At 35.7% G+C, this 25,305-nt stretch overlaps 1 protein-coding gene across 1 annotated transcript; it reads right to left on the bottom strand.

Annotated features, from left to right (window-relative positions):
* Window positions 1-3,638: 3,638 nt before the first annotated feature.
* LOC144444636 (kelch-like protein 12) lies at window positions 3,639-24,804 on the bottom strand. The gene is made up of 7 exons (XM_078134131.1): window positions 24,746-24,804; window positions 12,073-12,872; window positions 10,928-11,436; window positions 9,746-9,974; window positions 8,661-8,801; window positions 7,421-7,613; window positions 3,639-6,142 (listed from the first exon to the last, which is right to left on the bottom strand). The coding sequence occupies exons 2-7, from the start codon at window positions 12,470-12,472 to the stop codon at window positions 5,920-5,922; spliced, it is 1,695 nt and encodes a 564-aa protein (XP_077990257.1). The 5' UTR covers window positions 12,473-12,872; window positions 24,746-24,804; the 3' UTR covers window positions 3,639-5,919.
* Window positions 24,805-25,305: the final 501 nt, after the last annotated feature.

The following is a 25,305-nucleotide window of genomic DNA, read 5'->3' as shown; positions in this document are numbered from 1 at the left end:
CTCTAACAATTTGAAAATCGTGTCTCCAAGAAGTTAAGTAATGAAAGTCATCTATGAAATACAGAGACTTTAGACACATGATAAGTTAAAATGCAATAAATGTGTTTTATTTATAGCAAAAAAAAACCCCACAAGTTTTGGCAAGGTGTTGAAAAAATATTACAAGTTGACAAGACAAGATAAAGGCATATACAGAAATAACTACATTAGTGATGAAATGTAATGAAGAATCAAATCAACAAATACTTCTATCTTCATTCAATGTAATTCATAACAAGGCTTTGTATCGTAGAGATTCCCAATTTTCAAAATAGCTGCAAAACAGTTTACTTAAAAACAAAACAAAACAAAACAACAACAACAACATACTTACAATACTAATACATTGTTTTGGATAGAATCTTACGGCAAGCTAGGTGAATGTTGGAATGTATACGTAGCTTATATATTGGAGAATAACATAATTATAGCAGTACCAGTAAAATGAAAGAAGGGAAAGTAATGGCAATTTTGAACGTTTTGACTCATATTTCGAACACACAGCAAAACCAGTGATGTAGACATGCTTTGTTGTGACATAGATGTGTATTGTTGTGACGTAGAATGACCAGAGTATATATTTTATGATATAAGAAACAATTCACATGGTGAACAAATCCACCAAAAAGCTGCCCCCCCCCCAAAAAAAAAACATTACAAATCACACTATCCAAAAACACTAGATTAAATGTGAACAAAATCAATCGATTTACAAATCCTGTACATACATGACAAGACACAAATCCCCAAGGATTTATTTGCCTTTCCTTTTTTACAATACATTACAATTCCTCTGCTTTATACAATTACACAATTACAAACTGAGAGTGAGGCTTGTGACCTTCTTTAGCATAAAGGTCAGGAGCCTCACTATGGGTGTATATTTCTACAATTAAAAAGAACAAACAAACAAACAAACCAAATAGGCAACACTTCTAGTGATAGGGTACTAGTTCAGTAATATACGGCAACTTTACAAGTGCTTACCAAACTGTACTATATTATGAAAGTAAAACAAGTACCATATTCATATAGACTGTAGTGACAAAACAAACACAGAAAATACTAACTTTGAGCAGAAAACAAAAAATTGCCCACATTTGTAAATAAACAAAACTCTACAATTATAACACTCTAACAAATATCCACAATAGTTTACTTTATGAATACAAACAATTGAATGTGTTTTACATCATTCTTTATAAGAATATTTTATACTTTACATAGCTGCCACTCTCCATATTAAACCCTCATCCATACTCCCTAAATGAACAGCGCCCTCTATCAACCATATTCAACCATATTCCACTCAAAACTTCGTCTTGGTTACCCGGTACCCAGACTTTTGCCCCAGAGAGCCAGGGACAATACAGCGTCAGCGTTTTGGAACAAGATGGCTGTGTATAGAGGCTGATCCACAACATGACATCTGTCTAGTAAAATCATACGCTGGTAAGTCTTTACTAACAGTACTTTGGTTCATCATATAACGTATGTGATTTTCAAAAACATTTCATAGCATGATATTTATGTAATATATTTACAGAGTTGATGAAAATTAAAATTAGGAATTATTGTTCATCCAATGAGAAACTGTGCAAGTCTAGTGACAGCTGCCATATTGTGTCCAAATCACTGATGCTGTATAACCCTGGCTCTCGAGGATCGGAATAAGCCAGAAGGAGTCTGGGTAACAGAGACTAGATTTTTCGGGGGGGGGGGGGGGGGGGGATTATCCAGATGTATAGCACCCTCTTTATGTGATACTGTAAACATATCTAGTGCCCTCTACGTTAGCTTCTTACAAGGTATAGTACTTTTACAGTTGCGCAACAGAAAAATAATGAGTAGCAAAAGGTTCTTGACCTAGCTCAGTATCTTGACCCCCTAGGCAAATCATAAAAATCACAATTTTCAATTTTCAATTGACAAGTTAATGAATAGTTAGGAAGATTTGAAAACTGATTTAATAATCATACAATTTTACACTCAGTAGCAAAGAAAGAATAAACATGACAACAAAATATGAAATCTTGTATCAACTGCACATATAAATCCTGTGTATAATGTTGGGTATACGGAGCCAAAAAACCCCCAGAAGTCAATTTGTTATCAAGGTGCATGATCCCCAGTACGAGGTAAAATTTCAATTTGACTCCCTAGTACAAGGTCAAGTTGTATGATTCAACCCCCTAGTTATCTGTAAAATTTCCATATTTGACTCCTAGCACTAGATAAATTTCTATAATTTGACTCCCTAGTATACTAGGAAACTTCCATATATGACTCTAGTATTAGGTACACTTCCATAAATGACTCCCTAGTACAAAGTAAATTATCGTGACTTATAACCCCTAGAAGTAGGTAAAAATTCATACCTGACCCAAAGTACTAGAAGCAGACACTCCGATAATGTCAACCCTTAATAGCAGGTTGAGTAGTACGTGTAAAGATAAGATCATTTCAAATTCATAAATCATGTTATCTACTTTTCAAAAAAAAAAAAAAAAGTTAAAAAGAACATTACAAATAGCCATCATTTTGAAAAGTCATCAAAAATAAAAGAAGCACCAAGTTGGTTATTTTGAAATAGAGCTTTTTTGTGGACTTCACTGACATGTTTCTGACAATGTTGGCATCCTCACAGGCGCAATTGTATGGCGCCCTCTAGTGGCCATACTTCTGATCATACATACATTTGTTTTCATCCGGTCAGTATTTTACTAACACAATAGGTTCAGTTCTCTTGTATCATAATTAACCATCATAACAATCAAGAGCTCACTACACTGTAGATGCACCATTATCGTAAATTATGAACATAATGTAAAGATTTACGTTTCTTGTTTCGAACATATAAAAAAAGTTCTAAAACCTAAGGTCTACATCTATTACACAGGAGAAGATACCTTGTTTGAAACTGAATACCTTACTAGTGTATCTATCAATCTACTTCTGCCATGCTGTATCACGTGACATAGTAATACAAAGGTCAAAGGTCAATGACATCGCTTAAAGACAGCTATGATGGGATGCAAATTGCAAACAATTCAAGTACAAATATAAATTCAAATTTTCTTTCGAACGTACAACATTTAGATCTAACAAGACTTGTGTCTCTGTTTTAAGATGGAACCACACCTAAGGACCGAAGGACACCAAATGACACAATTGATACTTGATAGAATGACACAGCATCAAGGCAAAGTTTTGTCTACTTTCAGTTGCCATAACAACACTTCTAGATTAGAAATCCTAAATAAGATATAATCTCTTAAATCAAAACATACATTGTCCAATGTGTGTGTGGTTTGTACTCTTACAATGTCACTGTCCAAACCATTAAAATATGGAAGACACAGATTGTATGAATGCAGGAGTCCCAGCTGCATCCCCTAAACTATACCCATCCTACCCTCTTTTCAATCCCCTCTCCTCTAATCCTGTCATGTCCCCCAATGGGTGAGGGGTGGTGGTGGTGGTGGTGGGGGGGGGGGGGGTATTCCCCCTTACAATTACCTGCAAGTGCAGTCTACAATAGACCACCACTGATTTTCATAAAAATAATTGTAACAGAGGCATGCAGTGCAGCTAGCTATGACTGACTACTCAGTGCATTGATGTCACCACAGGGGCATGCAGCTATGACTGACTACTCAGTGCATTGATGTCACCACATGGGCATGAAGCTATGACTGACTACTCAGTGCATTGATGTCACCACAGGGGCATGCAGCTATGACTGACTACTCAGTGCACTGATGTCACCACAGGGGCATGAAGCTATGACTGACTACTCAGTGCATTGATGTCACCACAGGGGCATGCAGCTATGACTGACTACTCAGTACATTGATGTCACCACAGGGGCATGCAGCTATGACTGACTACTCAGTGCATTGATGTCACCACAGGGGCATGTAGCTAGCTATGACTGACTACTCAGTGCATTGATGTCACCACAGGGGCATGAAGCTATGACTGACTACTCAGTGCATTGATGTCACCACAGGGGCATGAAGCTATGACTGACTACTCAGTGCAACGATGTCACCACAGGGGCATGCAGCTATGACTGACTACTCAGTGCATTGATGTCACCACAGGGGCATGTAGCTAGCTATGACTGACTACTCAGTGCATTGATGTCACCACATGGGCATGAAGCTATGACTGACTACTCAGTGCATTGATGTCACCACAGGGGCATGCAGCTGTGACTGACTACTCAGTGCATTGATGTCACCACAGGGGCATGAAGCTATGACTGACTACTCAGTGCATTGATGTCACCACAGGGGCATGCAGCTGTGACTGACTAATCAGCACTTTTCATGAAACCTACATGATGAATATTACAGTCGAAGCATTGCAATAAACATTTGATAAGTAAAGTTAGTTTTTTGATTACTGTCTTTATGGCTGACTTACATCACCATGGCAACAAACATATTCTAGAATTGCTAGATAGTGAAGACTTTGTTACTTTCAAAATGTTGTATGCCCTCTTATATAAAACTGAAAGACTATTACGGCTGCCATAATAATTGAGTTAGGAGGTCATAAACTGTTAGTGACATGAGATTTGACTGTTACCTATGAGTACTTTCTACGTTTTATGTAACTGTACAAAACTAGAGTACATTCACAGTCACTTGAAACGAAAAACATCATTTTGACTGAATATCAAGTGCTTATTAATCACTTTAAATGGGAGCCTAGGGTGCCCTATTAATCACTTTAAATGATAGCCTAGGGTGCCGTATCAATTACTCTAAATGGGACCCTAGGGTGCCCTATTAATCACTCTAAATGATAGCCTAGGGTGCCCTATTACTTTAAATGGGAACCTAGGGTGCCCTATTAATTTCTAGAGTTCATATTTATGTGAATCACAATAAGACATTCTTGTAGTTGCACCTGCACTAAATACCTAAAATGAACCCCATAATCTTGAGAGCACATAAAATGAATATCATACGTAATAATGTATAACTTTTTCATATAACCCTTAAAATACTACATTCCACAACAAATAAAAGGTTTGGTTTAAATACAGCTGCCCATTTGTGAAAATATTTTTTTTAAAAACCCACCATAATTATTAGCTGTTTGCATGACAAAATGCTGCACTGTGTAATGATGCAAAGGTACTAACTATATATGAATTACAAAGTCTTTCCAAACAAACAAACAAACAAACAAACAAACAGACAAACAAACAAACAAACAAGACTTGGTCTACAACAACTGCTCTGTCAAACAGAGCAAATTCAGTATTAAATATGGAAATATTAATTTTTTGATATGTATTTGGCTTAAACTTTGGACTTGGTATCTCGATATTCAAATCTGGCAAGTGAAAGTTACATTGCTTGGAGTAGCAAGTGTTTTTTCTTTCACTAAACGAATATGATATATTTTGATGTTACAAACATCAAAATATGTTTAGATCACAATTTGCCTTATTTTTACTATTCTGACAAACAACCAATCACATTACATCATTTGCACACTAGGTGGTAAGTTTCATTTGAATTGACCAATCATGTGATAGTTACTCTAAAACATCTAAAATGATAGGCTAAGTTTAAAATTGCATGACTAATGACATGTATATTTCATTTGAATTGACCAATCATGTGATGGTATTCTAAAACATCTAAAAATGATAGGCTATGTTTAAAGTTGCATGACTAATGACATGTATATTTCATTGATAAAAGTGAAACTGTTTAAAATGATAGATAATATATCTTCTAATCTTAAATACATGAGTGCTATGCAGGAAATATCTGGGGTTGCATAATAATATCCTGGTTGTCATAGAAACCACTGACTTCTTACTGTGCAAGGAGATGTGATCATGTGATGAAACTGTTAGATCACAGCAGCACCACAGCCAGCTCGGCTCACGTTCATATTACTCGCAAATAACCAGACGTCGTTTTGTGGATCGTATCTTTCTACACTGCGTAGTCTGTTGGAACCGTCAAATCCTCCAAGAACGTAGATCTTGTTGTCAAATATGGCAACTGCTGGCCAGGCTCTTGCAGTATTCATTGGGGCAATGGAAGTCCATTGATGAGTTTGTGTATTGTACCTGGAATTGAAGTTAGAAGTCAATACTTAGAGAAACAAATACCTTGGGCCAGTATGCATTGGTGCAATGGGTTTCATTGATGAGTTTGTGTATTGTACCCGGAATTCAAGTTAAAAGCCAATACTTAGAGAACCCACTACTTAGGGCCAGTATGCATTGGTGCAATGGGTTTCATTGATGAGTTTGTGCATTGTACAATTTGTAGTACCTGTAATTCGAATCAGAAGCTAATACTTACATAGAGGTAATTACCGTGGTCATGTAACCAGCAAACACTGCCACCTAGTGGTCAGCTGTAACTTGCAAACACTGCCACCTAGTGGTGAGGTGTAGCTAGTAAAATATCAGTTTGCCATTACAGAATCAAGTCATTAGCTAAGGAAGTGGGGTTTCTTATCTTTCTTATCACTGAATAATGTTTGTTGGCAATATTTACAAATGTGATAAAGCACTATTACATAACACATCAGGCAAAGCTAAGCTCAATATCTAAGTTAGTCTTGCTGCTAGACGTTTGGGCTTTCCTTCAATACTACAAGCGAACGAAGTTCACAGTGAGGGCTTGCCCGAACAGTCTAGCAAATGTCATTTTCAGACCGGACATTCCATTGAGATTACGTTAAGCGGTGGGTTGGGCCATGTATGCATCATATACTTTAATATATTCAATCTCTGCATGCAGGTGTTGACAAACACATTTATGTCATTACTATGTCTTATCGGTTTATGGTAATTGTGTTTGATGAGTGTGTAGACGTTGTCATTCACACATTTCAGTTAACGCATTGGTGGTTAGTTTTACAAGCCCCTCCTTAAGATGAATATATATGAAAAATTAGCTATTGTCCTCTGTTTGTGCTTGTCGCTAATGCAGTTCTCTGATTGGCAGTTATTTATATCCTGATGACATTTGCTAGACCTTGGATGTTCCATCCTCGATAGCGATGTTCGGTCGTGTGTCATATTTTATCGGAAGAACATCCGAGGTCTAGCAGATAGACTATATCTTAGTGTGAAGCCCCTAATGTCATATCAGTTGTTATCAGTTTTACTGACCCATTATCAGTGACATTGCAAATAGCTTTAGAGATGCAAACAAGTTTTATGACACCCGACTTGCTGGCTCACCAAGTCGGGAAAGTTGCACTTGAACTGCTAATGCAAAGAATCGATCATGCAAAACATGTGGCTAGATGTTATCTACTAAGCTGACCAACTTCACACGTCAAGTTATTTACAAAACTGATGACTATATTTTCAGTGAAGTGATGCAATTACCTTTCAGCGACATCAAAGTACTGGTCTGTGTGTCTTAATCTACCACCAAATGCATAGATAAAGTGATCCATGGCTACTAAAGCTAGACCCGACCTAGCCTTCTCCATCTCAGCTACAAACGTCCATTCCTGAGTCTCGGGATCAAAACATTCAACACTGGCACGATCTGTATGGTAGCTTTTATCATATCCACCTATGACAATAAACAGAAATACAGAAAAGAGTTTCCTCATCACAATCAAATCGCCATATTTTAGTACTTACTTTTCAGTCATTTTGAAAGTAGTATCATAATTGGGGGTGACCCAGTTTAGGGATAGGGAGGGATAGGAAGGGTAAGTATGTATGCCAAACAAATTATAATATAAGAAAGAGTTAGTAAAATGGACATAAACACAAGTTTACAAGTTTCTAAATCTTACAGGGAAACACCACTCCAGGATATAGAGACATTTTTTTATAAACTATGGGTTCTGGAGAATCATTTCATGATTTTACATCACCTACAATTACTTGTGATTTCAGAGAAACATCAAGTTGATCTTGTGCCTTTATAAGTATCTTTGTTGTGAGCAACATTACCTCATGGGAGTCAGCAAAAATGATTATTCATGGGTGAACAATGAATATTCATGAGATATGTTTTACAGTGAAGTGTATAAGCACTTGTCATGGATATTCATTGTTCATCACGAGTACTCATTTCTGCTGACTCCCATGATGCAATAGCCCATGGTAAAGATACCCTATAGAGGCATAAGATCAATTTAATGTTTCTGTAAAATCACAAATAATTCGGTGATGTAATATCATGAAATGACTCACCAGAACCCCATATTTTATGAAAATGTCTCTATTTCTGGAATGGTGGTTCCTGAAACTGCAAATGGAAGAAGAAGCAAAGTTAAGGATTTGTATTTGTCACTAAAATGGACAACATTTTCCATAAAAACATTTGACAAAGGGTGAATTTCAAAGTATGCGACAGTACTGAATGATTCTGACTCGCACTTCAAGCTTAAAATCTCGTGAAATAAATTTATTTCACACATATTACTATGGTCCGGGCGTGTTCCAGCTCTCCACTTTTGACTTCAATAGTTGTAGTTGGACTGATTCTTCTAACAAGAACACTATCTTAAAATCTCCTTTTGATTAGCACCCCGTAGTGGCCAAACTATGCAATCTTTTGTCTTTCCAATGAGTAGTATATGACATATTCATTAGTGAGCACACATACCTGCTACATATATTTTGCCATCACACACCGCTATCCCAGCACCTGCTCGTTTCCGTTTCATACTTGGAGCAACTAACCACTGATTGGTCCTACAGTCGTAGCGTTCCACTGTGTTAAAACTATAGGATCTATCCTCTCCTCCTGTGGATGGCAAATTAAATCAAACTAAACAGTCAACAGGATACAATACCAACAGTCTTTGATGACAACTTGTTATATATTATGCCTCAGTAAATAAACATATCTAAAAATTAAAATTTTTATTTGATTACAAAAGTGGATTGAATTTTCATTTTGCTTGACTCATTAGTTGATAGATAGACCGATAAATTTACTAACTGATTCATTCATTGATCACCTAACTAATTAATCGATGAATTGTTGATTGATTGTTGATATACCAATGGTTTTGTAGCATAACTGTATTCTTTATACAAGGTTCATAGTGATGTAATTATGGTTGAGTTTGATTGGTGGGACATCATTTAGTGTATGTGTTGTTGCTATGGGCATGGCTATGATTGCTATGCACTGAACTGTTGTTACTATGGACATAGCTATGATTGATATGCACTGAACATTTATTGTTGCTATGGGCATGGCTATGATTGCTATGCACTAAACTTTGTATGTTACTATGGACATAGTTATGGGTGATATGCACTGAACCTTTGTTGTTGCTATGGGCATGGCTATAGTTGCCATGCACTGAACCTTTGTTGTTACTATGGATATAGCTATGGGTCCAGGCTATGCACTGAACTTTTGTTGTTGCTATGGGCATGGCTATAGTTGCTATGCACTGAACCTTTGTTGTTACTATGGATATAGCTACAGGTCCAGTCTATGCACTGAACCTTTGTTGTTACTATGGGCATGGCTATAGTTGCTATGCACTGAAAATTTGTTGTTACAATGGATATAGCTATAGGTCCAGGCTATGCACTGAACCTTTGTTGTTGCTATGGGCATGGCTATAGTTGCTATGCACTGAACCTTTGTTGTTGCTATGGGCATGGTTATGGTTGCTATGCACTGAACTTGTGTTCAGACATGCTAGATTTGAGTATTGAATTGTTCCTTACCTATGGCGTACAAGTAATCTCCTAGGGTGGCAACAGCAATAAAAGACCTGGCAACATTAATGTCTGAAACAGAAAGCCATTCTTTATGCAGTGGGTCATAACACTCTACACATTTGAGATACATCGTTTCTTCCTGACTGTCAGCCAATGCACATTCTCCACCTATCGCATACAACATTCCGTTAAGTGTTGCCGCCGCCACTGCCGTTCTTGCCATTGTCATGGATTCCTGTAAATCAAAAAAGTGATCAACTTGAATTGAAATTTTTGAATTGAAATTTATTTCCTACAAAAGAGATAAACATACAAATAACAAGTAAACATTAACATCCAAAAAAAGAAAACGATTTAAAGTTGTGGGTGAGAGACTAGAAAATAGTGTTGAGAAAACTAAATGGCGCCTAGCCACTTTGGTAGCTACAAATAAGCACTTACAGAAAATACAACTGAAGTTAAAATAGCGTTAAAGTTTAAAAGTGGTAGAGGCCATCTGTAACTATTGATAAACACTATTTGATTTTCCAATTCCAAGACATATACTATAATATAGCATAGAGGAATATGTTGTTACCGGTACATAGGCTTGCTTTGTCTTATTACATTTCAAAGAACATTTTCGTGAAATGATGGAAAGACATGTTGACCTCTTTAATTGTGAGTGATTTTATAGAACAAAGACTAAACACCATCAATGACAGATGAAGATTTTACTGGTAAACCTTGGGTATGGTACAATAGGTGACAACCAGCCCCCAGGACACCTGAGTTGCATGTGCAAACCCCCCTCCTTATAAGGAATACATTGGTGTTGTATGGAGAGACATGTAATGCATATTTGAACCAGCAAACAAGTCCATGAGGATTGCATGCACCAAGAATATGCAGATAACTAGTCAGCCATCCTAACTACTTTAGACTGATATGATCCCACTCTATGCTGTTCAATATTAGTATATATTATTACTAGTATATAAATGGATTGTATGCTCCCCAGGGTGTTGAGATAGTATAAAGGGTTGTTGTGTCACCATTGATCCATATCATGGGTAATAACTGTGAGCACCTTGAGCTCTCAGGAGGAAAGGTACATTATACAATCACATCACATCATTATACTATGAATCCATATACAATAACTGAACATAGGAGTGATTTCAATGCTGTACATGTATCAATACTTACCTGTGGTATCCACTTATCTCTGATAGCATCATATCTTTCCAGACTACTCAACTGACAGTCCACACTATTCCTACCGCCTACAACGTAAATACTCTGAGGTTGCGCTCTGTTTCCAATCAATGAAAGAGCTTGATTGTCGTTTCGTATCCTTAGTGCGTTTTCCACAAGGCTACGACACTCTGGAGTTTCAAGTATAAAATCAGCTTTATACACAATATCCTTTAGGTACTGCATATCCAGTAACGCTAATCTGATGTACTGTAGTAAATTGTACGCTACGTGTTTGCGATTCACAAAGTCGTAACGGATCCATTTCATGGTGGCCTCATACACTTCTTCTTCTCGTGTGACCTGCAGCTTGTCGCTTTTCAGAAGCTCGGTCATTTTGTGTTCCGACATAAGGAAGAATTCTTCTGTCTTAATGACTTCAAGAAAGTGCTGATAAATAAATCGTCTGGCGGTGGATTCCAAATCCTTACAGGAATAGATGTCGGCAAAGGAATGTATACCTTAAAGATTAAATAAAAACAGGGTTAAATGCTAATTTCTCTCAAATATAACATGCCATTGATATACAGAAATGTTTTGTGAAGCACCGACATTTATAATAAATAAAGTCAAACAAACAAACAATAAATAAAGTCAAACAACATTTGGTGTTCCCTATCCCTTACTATGTGGTGATCAGTGTCCCGTATCCCAATACAATGCGGTGATCAGTGTCCCCTAGCTATCCCTTAATGTGGTGCCCAGTGTCCCCTAAGTCTGTGTTAAGGAAACTATGAGCGAAAAACCAGCCCGGAATTTTGTGATAAAGTATGCTTCACGAAATTGCCGTAAAATCAGTATTCCTACAAATAATTCCTAAATTGATTTTACTGGCATGAGAAGAAGAGATATCAGTTGACATTTACACTTTTACAATATCTAAAATGGTGGATTCTGACGAAGTTACCGTGAGTTGAAAATATCTCAAAAATATGGTCCGTGAGCAACCATTCAAATTGTAACGGACATGATCTGGAGGATAGATTTATATGCAAAAGAAGGTGGTGCTTTCTGGCAGTTGTGGTACAGTGTATTTCATTAAAGCTCTCTGATTGATGCCAGCTTTTAAACATAATGAATTCATGTGGTATCCTTACCAAGGCAATTAGACACATCTAGCTGTGACTGCAGGAATGAACAGCAGACATTTCTCAAACTACTAAGATTCAGCATACTAGCGCCAGCAAGCACTCCTTGCACATTTTCCACGGTTATCTCAATTTTCCCAGTGTACATAAAATCCAGCAGCAAATCCATAGCCGCTGGATCAACTCCTCGGATTTCCACATAATCTTTGTCTGTTTCCAACATCCCGTTTGTGAACATTGCCCGAAGGTACGGACAACACCCTGCCAATACCACTTTATGTGCATGATATTGTTGTTCCTCGATGCATATTATGACGTCACAAAGTTCTTGTTTGTGACGCAGTTCATTCATCACTTTAAATGCCTGATTGGTGTGAAAATTGATGGTGTAAGTCCGAGACGGTATCATTGTTTTTACTTCAGTCTCCAAAACGTCCACTCCAGTGATGTTCCAATGTTGATGCTTAGTTTATCAGACTGAGAAATCCACACTTCCGGTTTGTCGACCTCAGAAATCCACACTTCAGGTTTGTCGGACTCAGAAATCCACACTTTCGGTTTCTCAGATTTAAAAATCTCCACTTTCGGTTTGTCAGATTTAGAAATCCACACTTATAGGAAGCCCTAGACTTAATTCACCTGAATTTCAACTAAAGTTGCATTCTCTTCTAGTATACACATGCTGTCGTGTAAACGAAATGTTTCTTGGTTTTGATTCGGGTTTTCTTTGTTTGCTTGTTTTACTCGTTACATCATCCCTTTTCAACTTCAACGTGATGATTTATAAGTTTCTATGTTGTATCAGGTTCCTGAATCAAAGGAAAAAAAGAAAATGCAATATTAGAACTGAGTTTAAAGAATTGAAAATATGGCTGCAAGTTTGTAGTTAGTATGTGTGTATAACTCAACTTAAAGCTGCAATAGCTGCAACTGAAATGTTTTCTTTGCAACTAATTTCAATTATTTGTAATGACGTACAATGTTAGGTGTAATGTACTTGTAATATCATACACCCTGATGAGTACTGAATAACCTGTAGGTAAATATATTTGTGTAGTTCTATGGTGCAATATAACCAATCAAGTTAATTTTGGGGTCTGTACACACTCATGATTTCAACCTGTTTGTACACCACTTTTAGATACTCACTTGACCAAAGCAATTTTTCTGTGATGACAGGCTATGTTAATAGTATGTACCAGACGGATCAGTGCCCGGCAGTTCCACACCAGTTCCCTATGACGAGACACAGGTGTTTTATGCATTCAGTTATGTACAACAATTCTACATTCTCAGGAAACTGGGGTAATTACATTGTATTATATCCTGGAGTGGTGTCATATACACATAACTCCATATAGATTTTGAACATACATGTAGACAGCATGGCTTTTGTTTTGGTAACCTTCCAAGTGCAGACCCCGTCTTACTACAAGACTAACATATGCGCCTAAGTCAGCATGAATCTCTGAATCAGCAATCTTCCAAGTGCCCACCCTAGTCCAGATCTGGGTCTTACTACCAGACTAGCACATATACCAAAGAATGAATCTCTGAATCTCTGAGAAGCAGTCATCAACAAACTGTACATAATTGGACATCATTAATTCCCATCATTCATTTTTATCTTTTACGAGACAAGAGAAAGATAGCTTTTAGTTTATGATTACTACTGCTACCATATACAGGTACTAATAGTTAAGTGCATCCCTAGAATGATTACAACTCTGTATTTTTATAGCAATAATTCTTTTCTTTATAGCAAGTCATTAATATGATTTGAAAGCATATCAAGTGCTTAATGTTAGGATCAGTTCTCAAGTTCTCGAAATCAATTTGAAACACTACTTTATAACATACCAAACTTTGGTGTTCTCCAATACTCGAGTATTTTGGTATAAATAATACTATGTTAGGACCCTATGACACGTGTGTGCAAGTGTGGTGTACTCAGGGTATGTGCATGAGTGCATGCAATGTTCTTTGTGAACGTACCTTCACGAGCTACACATGTGAAATTTCTGTAAGTGGAAATAATGCAACCCCCCCCCCCCCCCCCCCACCTCACCTGTACCCACACTGGCACTTAAGCTTAAGCAGCAGGGGGATCTGTTATTATTACATGTACTATGCATTATCGAAAACATCAATCTCCATAAAACATTATACTGTGCTTTCACATGCTTTCGTGAACAATTTGGGCCATCATTTGCATATTATTTGTATGCAGGTATGCAATAATGTTTTCGGTATTGCACCGTGCAGTGCAATTAAAGTGACCATATGGATGAGGATTCATCTATGTCTCTTTGGCATATCCTTTTTAAATAATCCCTTTCATATTCATATTATTCATATTATTTATTTTCACCAGACACAAAGGGAAAATGATACACAACTGAGAAGAAAAGAAAAGAAAAACTGTACCCTCGCAATTTATTTCTTACTTTGCCGTTTAATTATAAGATATATAGTTTTGGTGATTATCACCAATCATTCAGAGGTAATATATTGGGTTAGTGTTGTTTGATGATTTATTTCATATTGGACACAATTTAAAGCAATGATAAATGTACAGTGATAAAGATTAAATGTCTCCATTGATGTATATAGTTTTTTTAGAATACAGAAAAATGACAGTGATAAATAACTTCAGGACTATCTAGCACAAAGTGAATTTAAAGCATTTTATCAAAGTGAATATACTTACATATCAAATCTTGCTAAAACTATTCTAGTATAATGTTAATGTCGATGCATGTCTTGTATCACATTACAATTGTTTTCTGGCATTGTTAGAACTGTTGATTATAAAGTACGAATTTCCTGAACATCATTTTATATGAAAATTAATTACGTCATCAGATCATTTATAAGTTATATCGTAATACCAGGTTTGAGTTCAGTCAATTTACTAAATGGTTTGGTGTACTTCAATAAGCAAGACGCTACCAGCACCTTTTAAAAACGCATCAAAAATTACGCCCCAAGACACGTAAACTCAGGTTGTGTTCCTATTAAAACCACCAAATAGATTGCAACAGCATTCTCTGAACTACCAGCACAAAATAAAAACACTGTGATATTCATCGACAAAAGTACTATTAATGGTTGATTAAAAATAGAGAGAGTCTTTGTCATTTTTTCACTACAGTAATTTCCCAGGGGAATCTCTCAGAATTTAACAATCATATCAGAATTGATTTGAATATCATTTTAATACCGGAATAACAATAGAAAGTTGGCTGTATTTAGGTTTTATTGCCCAATATACTGCTTCGTTCGGCTGAGAAAAAATGTGAGTGATCTAAGGGGCCTTGTCACTATGAGTCGTGAGATGAGTAGTGACAAACCCTTTAAGGTAGCAAGTATTTTCCAAGATAAATATTGGAGTAAAATATAATTATTTACCTCCTCAAGCATAATTTATGAAAAATCAGGAAAAGTAATGGCGATTTGGAACATTTTGGACTCATATTTTGAGCACTGCAAAACCTGTGAGTGATGTAGTATATAATCCATATTTTCTGTTCAAAGACAATAACTTGGCTAGAGTATGGTATCAAAATACATAAACACTATGATCCTTTGACTGTGTGCACACACAGAGCTTATATTTGTTTGTTTTTTAACTTGTGGAGAAAATAATACATGTTTCTTGATAAGAGTGATCCTTTTCATTTATAACATTTTCAAAATCATGGTTTTGGACGGTTGGTTAAAAAAAAGAAAACTGAAATTTTTTTAGAATTGTTGGCGATGCTTTAATTCATATATTTTTTTTTAGTAATCTAGATGCTTTGGAAGTCATAATTAAAGTCAGAAGAGAACTAAGAATCATTTGTTTTAGTAAAGTTTCAAAATTTCAACAACAAAATGATAATTTTCATCCAGCTACAAACTTGTGGTGTAACATCTCACCATCAGTAATATTATTATTCAATTCTGATCTGGCCATAGAGTGTGTCAATTTTTAAAACAATTTTATTGAATCAAAGAAATGAAGTGCCGGAACAGATCATGAGAAGCACAGAATAAAAAGGACCACTTTAATGTTAGTAATGATGCATGTCTTTGTTATAGACATTAAAAGATTGTCTGCTGGCGTTGTATCTTTGAACAGAAAATGTGGATATACTACGCCACTGGTTTTGTGGTGCTCAATTATACAAGTACAAAATGTTCCTAATAGCCATTACTTTTCTCGATTTTTCATGAATTTAGGTATATAGTAATTATATTGTTCTCCAATATTTTTAGCACTACTGAACTGATAAGGTTCAGTAGTGCTATAGGCATGGCAAAGTGTCTGTCTGTCTGTCTGTCTGTCTGTCTGTCTGTCTGTGCATAGAGGCATTATTAAAAGATTGTCTTCTAGCATTGTGTTTGCACTATTGGTGGTATGCATAAAATGGTTTCCATGACATTTTAATACACATTTATATGTCATTCAATAACTTATGCTTAAATACCACAGGTTTAAATTCTGCCAATAACAAATGATGGCTAAATATACTTCAGTAAATCGCACAACTAAAAGGATTTTTTTTTAAATGCAGTACTTAGGGAAGTAATGTCATTGAATAACCTATGCTTAAAGTGGCCATATGGTTGAGGATTGGGTATTATTTCGGATTTTGATTTTATAAAACAATTTTATCATGGCTTTCTACTTGCAAAATCAACGTGAAACAATATATTCCAAGTCTGTGTTTCTGACCCTATACATTGTAAAAAAAAAAAAAACATGTAAAAAGTTTGCTATTGTATGTATAACGACAAAGATTTTACACATTAATTAATCTTTTGCAATTTATTGAGTTACAAACAAGGACTTAGTATATGTTGATTTTCCAAATAGGATGCCATGATAAAATTGTTTTATAAATTAAATATCCAAAATGAATATCAAATCCTCATCCATATGGCCCCTTTAAGTACATCTCTTTGGCATATCCTTTTAAATAATCCCTCGCATTTTATTTTTTACTTTGCCTTTTAAATACCACAGGTTTAAATTCTGCCAATAAATAAGAGATGATGGCTAAATATACTTCAATAAATAGTATAACTAAAAGGATTTTTTAAATGCAGTACTTAGTAAGTATTCTCCAAACACATATTAACTCAGCTTGAGTCTGTTAAGCACAAGATCTCAAGGGTATGATTGTATTGTACAATAAATAAGTACAAGAAATTATTACTAGTACTGAGGGAGATTTAACTATACATTCCTGTACTCAGCTGAACCAAATATTACTACAGTGGCAGTCATGATTTCCATTTACTAACTTTAAAGACACAAACTAACGCAACTGTTCCTCAATGTAGTGGATTACTCAAATGAGTGATAGTGAGGTCTTGCTTTACTTTCACTTTGACCATACCGAACAACGCAGGTTTTCCCCGAGTACTGCTCTTGTGGCAATCATTCAACAAATTGCTGAATTTATTTGGACGAATAAAGGCTTTCTTCTGATATGATAAGTGAATGAAGTTTGCTTCCCGAATTCAAGTGTTCCACCCTCGAAAACGACCTTTGATCACTTGTCGTATTATATCGGAATGAACACCCGAGGTCAAGCAGCTAGATTAAAACATCCCTAGCAGCTTGTTGAAGTATACCGGGTAGCTTTTTAGATTTATTATTGAGTCTTTTTATGCATATTATTATTATTGTTGTGTGTATATAATTACCCTGTAATCAAGATAGTGTGCGACCACTTTGAGAAAAACTAGCTATCAAAAATGCCACCCTACTGACAGTATAATTACCCTGGTAAACCAACATCCATTCAACATTGTCGCAACAACGGTTTCAGTTTGTATCTATCTTCAAGGGAGGCTGCTGAGAACACCACAAGAACAAACAAATAAAAAATTTTCAGTTTCTTATGATATCTCTAATGGTAGAGTTCAAAAGAGTAACACTGTTTTGTTGACGATGACAACATCTCCATAAGTTCCTGATAAATTTTAGTATGGCTGTCTTTTCATTTAGTATAACATCAATCTCTATAACCACACCAAAAACAAATCACATATCTGACAAGAGGATGGGTCAAGGCCTTCCTTATCAAGGTACTGCAAGAAAACAAACTTGTCAACATTGTGACCATGACATGAAATTTTTAATCCCCTAGATAAATATTAGTGAATATTGTAACGTTTACAGAAGATTTCTTGAATTATTCAACCTTTCAAAGTTATCAACTTTGAAATGAAGTTTTCTTGAGTGAGTTAGGGAGACTTTGATCTTATGACCCTAGACATCACAGAACAGAACAAAGCCTAGCAAAGGACAAAGCATATTAGATGTGTTGTGCTCAAACTAGCATGCCTTAAAGATCAGGTAGGCTAGTAAAAAAGTTTTATGGGGCAAGGGTGGAGTGTTTTTTCTCAGCTGTTCTTTGCATTTGATAATACCTATTGTCGTGTACTGGATCAGTGAAACTCAAGCTAGAAATAAATCAAATAAACAAAATATATTTTTTTTAAAAGTATTGACAGATGAGATACATAAGTTACAGTGTAAAACTACATGTCTGTCAACATTTTACAAATAAATTTAATTTTTTTTTTTTTTACAATAATTAAAACTTTTTTTGGAAAAGAATGGAAAACATCCAATTCATGAAATACACATCGTCACAAACCACATAGCCTCTTTTACGACACTGTTGAAACTTGCTCATTATTTCAAAATGTAGCAGAAGAAATAACAGATCTGGTTTGCAAGAATGGAAACACACAATAAAAAAGAAAGAAAGAAAGAAGGATAAATTTAAACTTTACTTCAACAAAATGCTAGAATAACTCCTCATTTTCAACATGATTTATCAGGTTTTCTGTAATTCATATTACTTCATGTGTACTTAAATTTTGCAGTGAAATGTCCTACAGAAGTTCCTTGATGCCCTCTCGAGTGTTAAAATGCCTTCTAATTTACAATCCATATGATGCCGATAAAATGTGTAGTGAAATGTCCTACAGGGGTTCCTGAATGCCCTTTCCGTTTTAATGGCTCTTAATTTACAATCGATGGGACACTGATAAACTTTCCTGTCAACAAATGAATTATTTCTTTGTCATGACTGTGTGAAGTTTTGTTTTTATCTGATGACACTTTTCACACCATGTCAGAGAAATCTAGAGTAGAAAAAGTTGGGGATTGTTTCTATTTTAGAATACACCATTTATTGTAGATTGTCGTTCTAAATAGGGTGAGAATAGTCAAACTAAGGAAGAACAATCTATTGATTCTTTACCTTGTATGACCTCTTGTAAAGGACTATCAGTGTACAGCTTTGAATACCACAACGGAATGTTTACAATCATCAACAAGAGATATCATTGGGAGAGGTTAAAGGTCACAATGACCTCATATCTGTGTAGTCTGGGTCACTACTTGACCTGACACTGTAGGGGGCATTGTGGTTAGGATCTCCTAACGTGCAATATTAGTTTCGCATCAACATGAGCACTGATTTATAGTAAGTAGTCAAAATATATGATGTATTGTATTACTCTCAACTCAGAAGTTTTCAGACTTAGGTTACAAAGAGAGATAAAATTAGATCCTGTAAACTGAATATTATTACATATGTACCAGAGATTAATTGCACCGTGCGCGCATACTACAGATGTAGTAGTATTTGCATTGAAGTGCAATACTGAAAACTATATTCCATACCTACAAATGATATGCAAATGAGAACACCATCGTTCGTTTTAATACACAAAACCTCGTAATCGCATAATGTCATTTTTACAAAAAATTGTTGTTTTGGATAAACATATGTAATAATAACAGAACCCCATGCCGAATGGGTTCCAGTGTGGGTACAAGTAAAAGTACTGCCATAGAGAACACTGCAAACACTCATGCAAATACCCCAAGTATGCCACACTTGCACTCGCACGTCACAAGATTCTGTCATATTACCTGTTGATTTTACATGGTCCGCTATATTACAATACACTCTTTCATCTTATTCTATTAAACTTAGAATTAATGCTGTCTTGTTCCCGTTCTATCAATGTATGAACTGATTTTAGCAAGTGGAAAAGTTATATATGATGTATGTATTTACGCTAAGAAGTTAAAGCTAGGCTTGAGTTCTGAAGAGAGAACGAGTTTAGATCCCCTAACATACTGTAGATTATCTATTAGGATTAGGATTAAAATTTAGGTGTAAAAAAACAGATGTCTGGTAAAACTATAGAAAAAAGTTGATCCTGAGCAAAAGAATAATCCTATGTAATAATAATCCTTATATCTCCATCACTGTGCGCTCTAATGATAGCTAATTTTTGTTGTTGTGGGTCAGTATGATAAAAACTGGCATTTCTTGTGAGTCAACACATAGTAAGAGATAGGGGAACACCAAATTTTGGTGCATCAGTGTGTATCAGTGGCACGTCAAATTGACATTAGAGGGCACACTGGTCTCCATGCAGGAATTGTGCATTGTCGTATCATACATAACACATAATTATTTAACAGTTCATTCTCCATTACATTATTGTTTATGTTTTTGTTTTGTTTTTGTTTTTCATCCACCACTATTTTCCTTTGTGGTGTACATTTTAGTCAGATAATTTCCACAGCTAAATTTTGATCTGAAATGGAGCCAGGTCATTAAAACTTAGAATCCATGTTTTATTATATTTAATGAAATTCCTTTTTAGCATGGATTCAGTTGTCTCTGTTTTTATAGCCACATCAAAAATCTACAGGTATTTTCTCATATGTTCAAACCATTTATTTCTGGATCAATATAAATTTATGACTCTCTGAATTTTACTTCGTTCTTCAACTGCATCTCAATTAACTTCACAATCCATATATTGAAAATAACCTCATATACAATATTTGAAAACAGCACTTTATAGTACCGTCATATAATTCAAATGTTTAGAACCATATCCGAGAAAAGCATGCCTTACAAAATATAATATAATCAGTTTATTTACCCCAAATAAATATAACAGTGGGTAAATGGGAAGTCAGGAAATAGCTTACAGCTAGTCTGGGTTCTGTCCCCTCACATATTTATATACAGAAATTCACAGCAAGGTACTCAACATGACTCAAAATATATAAAGTATTTATGTACACAAGATTAAAATTACAAATACACAGTTGATCAGTTATACTGTGACAGTAGATGTTGCTTGGAGATTTGTTTGAAACAATATAAAGAATTAATATATTATATGTCGACAGGGATGTCATTCCAAATTTTTGTGCCCGAAAAAAATGATCAGACAAACATTACAAACATTGAGATTCAAAATATACACTAGTAATGCTATTCATATGTAAATATAAACAGTTTTAATACGACTCGGTCAGTGAGAGACAAAGGTACTTTCTTGGTTTGGTGGTTGTCATGACATTTTGAGAGAGAGAGAGAGAGAGAGAGAGAGAGAGAGAGAGAGAGAGAGAGAGAGAGAGAGAGAGAGAGAGAGAGAGAGAGAGAGAGAGAGAGAGAGAGAGAGGGAGGGAGGGAGGGAGGGAGGGAGGGAGGGAGGGAGGGAGGGAGGGAGAGAGAGAGAGAGAGAGAGAGAGAGAGAGAGAGAGAGAGAGAGAGAGAGAGAGAGAGAGAGAGAGAGAGAGAGAGAGAGAGAGAGAGAGAGAAAGAAATGGGTAAAATGTAAACGTTTATCATTTTCTCATATATGAAAATACTATATGACTAAAAGTTCCCTTGAGGCTAGGTATTACTACTGGGAGACAAATTGTAAGAATATTTTCAATGGAAATGGAAACTAGTAGAATATAAAAGTTTTTATTCCCACATATGAAAAAAATATTAAGTTTGCTTGAGGCTAGGTTTTTCTACTAGGAGAGACAAATGGTAAAAATGGTTACCATGGTGAATATAAAACTACTATTTTCCTATATTTGAAAAAAAAAAGTTTGTATAAGGCTAGATGTTTTTACTTGGAGTCAAATGATAAAAGTGGTTTCAATTCTCAGTACCTGCAATAGCTTTCACCTCATGCTAGAGGGTTAAAATAGAACAAGAAGGTTGACTTATTTTCATGCATGCCTATAGTAATGTATGTGTAGTGTGTGGAATGGAAGTTATGGTGTCAACCAAGAAATCGAATGTTCGTTATTTTTATGTTGTGCTTTGGCAGTAATATTGTATTTCAGGTACCGAGAATTGAAAACTAAGCGAAAATAGTAGAATATAAACACTTTCTATTTTCCCCATATAAATATGAAAAAAAAAATTAAATTTGCATTCGACTAGGTATTACTACTCACAGGCAAATAGTAAGATTAGTATCAATGGAACATGAATAAAATTGCCTAGCCATTGTGTGTGTGATTCTATGAACAGATATAAACTGTATATTGAACCATGACAAGCCTTCCACATCATACTTTGGGTACAGGTAAGGACATGTCTGTGTTCACAGTACGGTAACAAGCCCTCTTGTAATTTCTATGTTCTCCCCGGCAGCTAGTCTAGTTCCTATATAGTATCATTATGATTTACACCTCCACTTACAAGGTTTGAAAACCCTATGCTTGTCCAATCAGAAGACGATTCATGAGCTGTACTGTACATATTTATATCAACAGCCCATTGTACATACAGATATACACATGGTGTTACACAGTCATGGGTAGTAAAATTAAACCAAACAACGGTCTATGTGTACACTAATGTCTAGCTTGGGTGCTCATTTTTATAAAGGTATGCAATAATATTTTCACTACCAACATAAGTATGTATTGACATCCATGCAAATAATCACTGATTTATACTTATAATCATTTGATAATTTTGTTGTTGTTGTAAATTGTAGATGTTAGTACGAACTTCCAAGGTTTGTTAGGGTTTTATTATGGTAGCCAGGAATCTGTGTCAGTGTGCTGGTTATGAATATGAGGAAGATATTTTTAACAGTTACAAGAATGCTGGGATTATACTGCATTTTGATTATTTGTGACAAGTGAAATACAGTGGGTCGAACACTCAAAGTCAGCAATTTGTTGATTAAATTAGGTGGTCAGGCACTATTCTGACCCTTATCCCAACCCTCTAGTTTGATAATAACTGTATGGTTGGTGCATTTAAATGAAAGTTTTCATAAATCTTTTGAAAACAAGCTGATGAGGTCATGGCCTATGCTTAGTATACATTGGTACTTCTGTCCTGAGGACAGAGTCCAAAGTCTGTTTTCGTTGTGTTTTGGTACACTTTACTCTACATTGAAACTGGCACAGTTGAAGGATACTCCATGGTTCTTTCCATGACAGCAAATTTGTTTTATGTTATGCAACCAACACATCTCAGACAGTACTTTTGTTAAGTAGATAAACTCTACCCGCATTCCCCTTATGTTGTACCAGGGTTATTTGTTAAAGGTAATGAGTAAGTAAAATCATGGTAAAATCAATCTTGAGTTCCAAATTCCCCTGGTGTTTAATATCAGGGTTCTCTATACTGCTGTTTTTGTCAAATCCAGCAAGTAGCTAGGTAAAAACTACCCGAGTTTTGCCTAATGTTTTACCAGGTTTACTATTTAATAGTCCTCCTTGCAGATGAGTAAGTCAGCTCGGACTCAATTCTGACAATGTCCCTACACTGTCAGAGTCAAGTCCTGTACATTACCGATAGTTATAGTCCTGCTTATGAGTAAGTCAGGACTCAAGATGAGACTCGATTCTGACAATGTCCCTACATTGTCACCATTACTCCTGCTTGTACATGAGTATTAAAAGTCAGGACTCGATTCTCCCTACATTGTCATAATTAAGTCCCGTACACTATTAATTTGCAAGCAGGACTATTTATTCCCTACCACTGTTTTTGTTAAGGGCATTATTTACGTAAACTCTACCTGCGCTTCTCCTTGACATTTTACCAGGGTTCTCTACCCAAAAATAATGGCATCTTTTATACCAAGCACACTGCTATGAGTATATTGATATTATAAAGTAGTACGTGTTTAGTACGGGACAGTATGATCTGGCACGGGGTTTTACCGGTTTTTTTACTAGGTAGTAATGTCACAGAGTCACTCTCACCATCGTGGTGGACCTCTGCATATCGTCTGGGAAAGGACTGTACATGAAGTGTAAACACTGAACATCGTGTTGAAACCAGATGACAAGCTACAATATTCTGAACTATATAAAAAGGTACGTGTTATTATTCGTTGGGATATCTATAAACACAATGTATAGATGAGAATATTCCGTATCAGCAAAACTCGTGTACTGTACGGTGCGCGGTGTTGATACTATAGTTCATTTTTATCTCAGTTTCACGTTGCTGACATCACCGGCTACATTTTACAAGCTTATTATTTACCAATAAAAATTCTCACACATATTCGTAGTCTTTTCTCGGGCGGATCACGTAAATACGTCACGGATTACGTCAAGAATATTCCCGTCAGCCCACAGGTGTCAAACGTGTGCGTAATCTACGAACAGTTGTATGCAAATATCCCTGTGTTATTATTATATTAACACCCGCCATATTGAAAGGAAAAATGAATGACTTCACATACGGTAAGGATTACCCAGAAAACGTTACAAATCGACGAGTTAGGAGCTTGAACTGGAGTAGAACTGCGTAAACATTTATATCGGAGAAGGGCCTACTCCTCTCTTTCAAAATCGACTCTAAATTGTCGCTGTATATCCACTTACCTGAGAATTATTTCACTGTCAACACTAATGACTTAGTTGTCCACCGATTCCCTCAGGTGCGAATACTAATTTTCAGTAAGATAGGGATGCTCTAATTGGCATTGTGGGTAATTTAATGTCGTCGTGTTGAATGAAAGTTATTTCAGTGAAACGAGTCACGAAAGGGACACTGCAAGTGCACCAAACGAAACAAAATTTTAATGATAAAGAATATCCCAGAATTATATCGTACACTGTTTCCAGTGAAAGCGCGTAGAAAAAAGGATATAGAGTTGTGAAAATTAGATTACAGTGTTATTTTGCATGTTTTACCCGAGAACTTCTGTTTTTATTCAATCATGGACCTACTTTCGCTTTGTACTTTCGTGTAGAGTTTATGATTCGATAACAGTGCTAAGATAAGTAAAGTAACTTGAATTAAAACTGAATTCAACTTTTAATTTATTTGATTTGATTCTTATCTAAAATAAGATTAACCAGGAAATTTAAATTTGTATGTCAATAATTCATTTAGCAGGGAAATATATTGGTACTTAAAAGGTCTACATTACAAGTTACAA

This window comes from Glandiceps talaboti, chromosome 13 (assembly GCF_964340395.1).
Source record: "Glandiceps talaboti chromosome 13, keGlaTala1.1, whole genome shotgun sequence".
Classification (NCBI taxonomy): Eukaryota; Metazoa; Hemichordata; class Enteropneusta; family Spengelidae; genus Glandiceps; species Glandiceps talaboti.
This window is presented reverse-complemented; position numbering and strand designations above follow the sequence as displayed.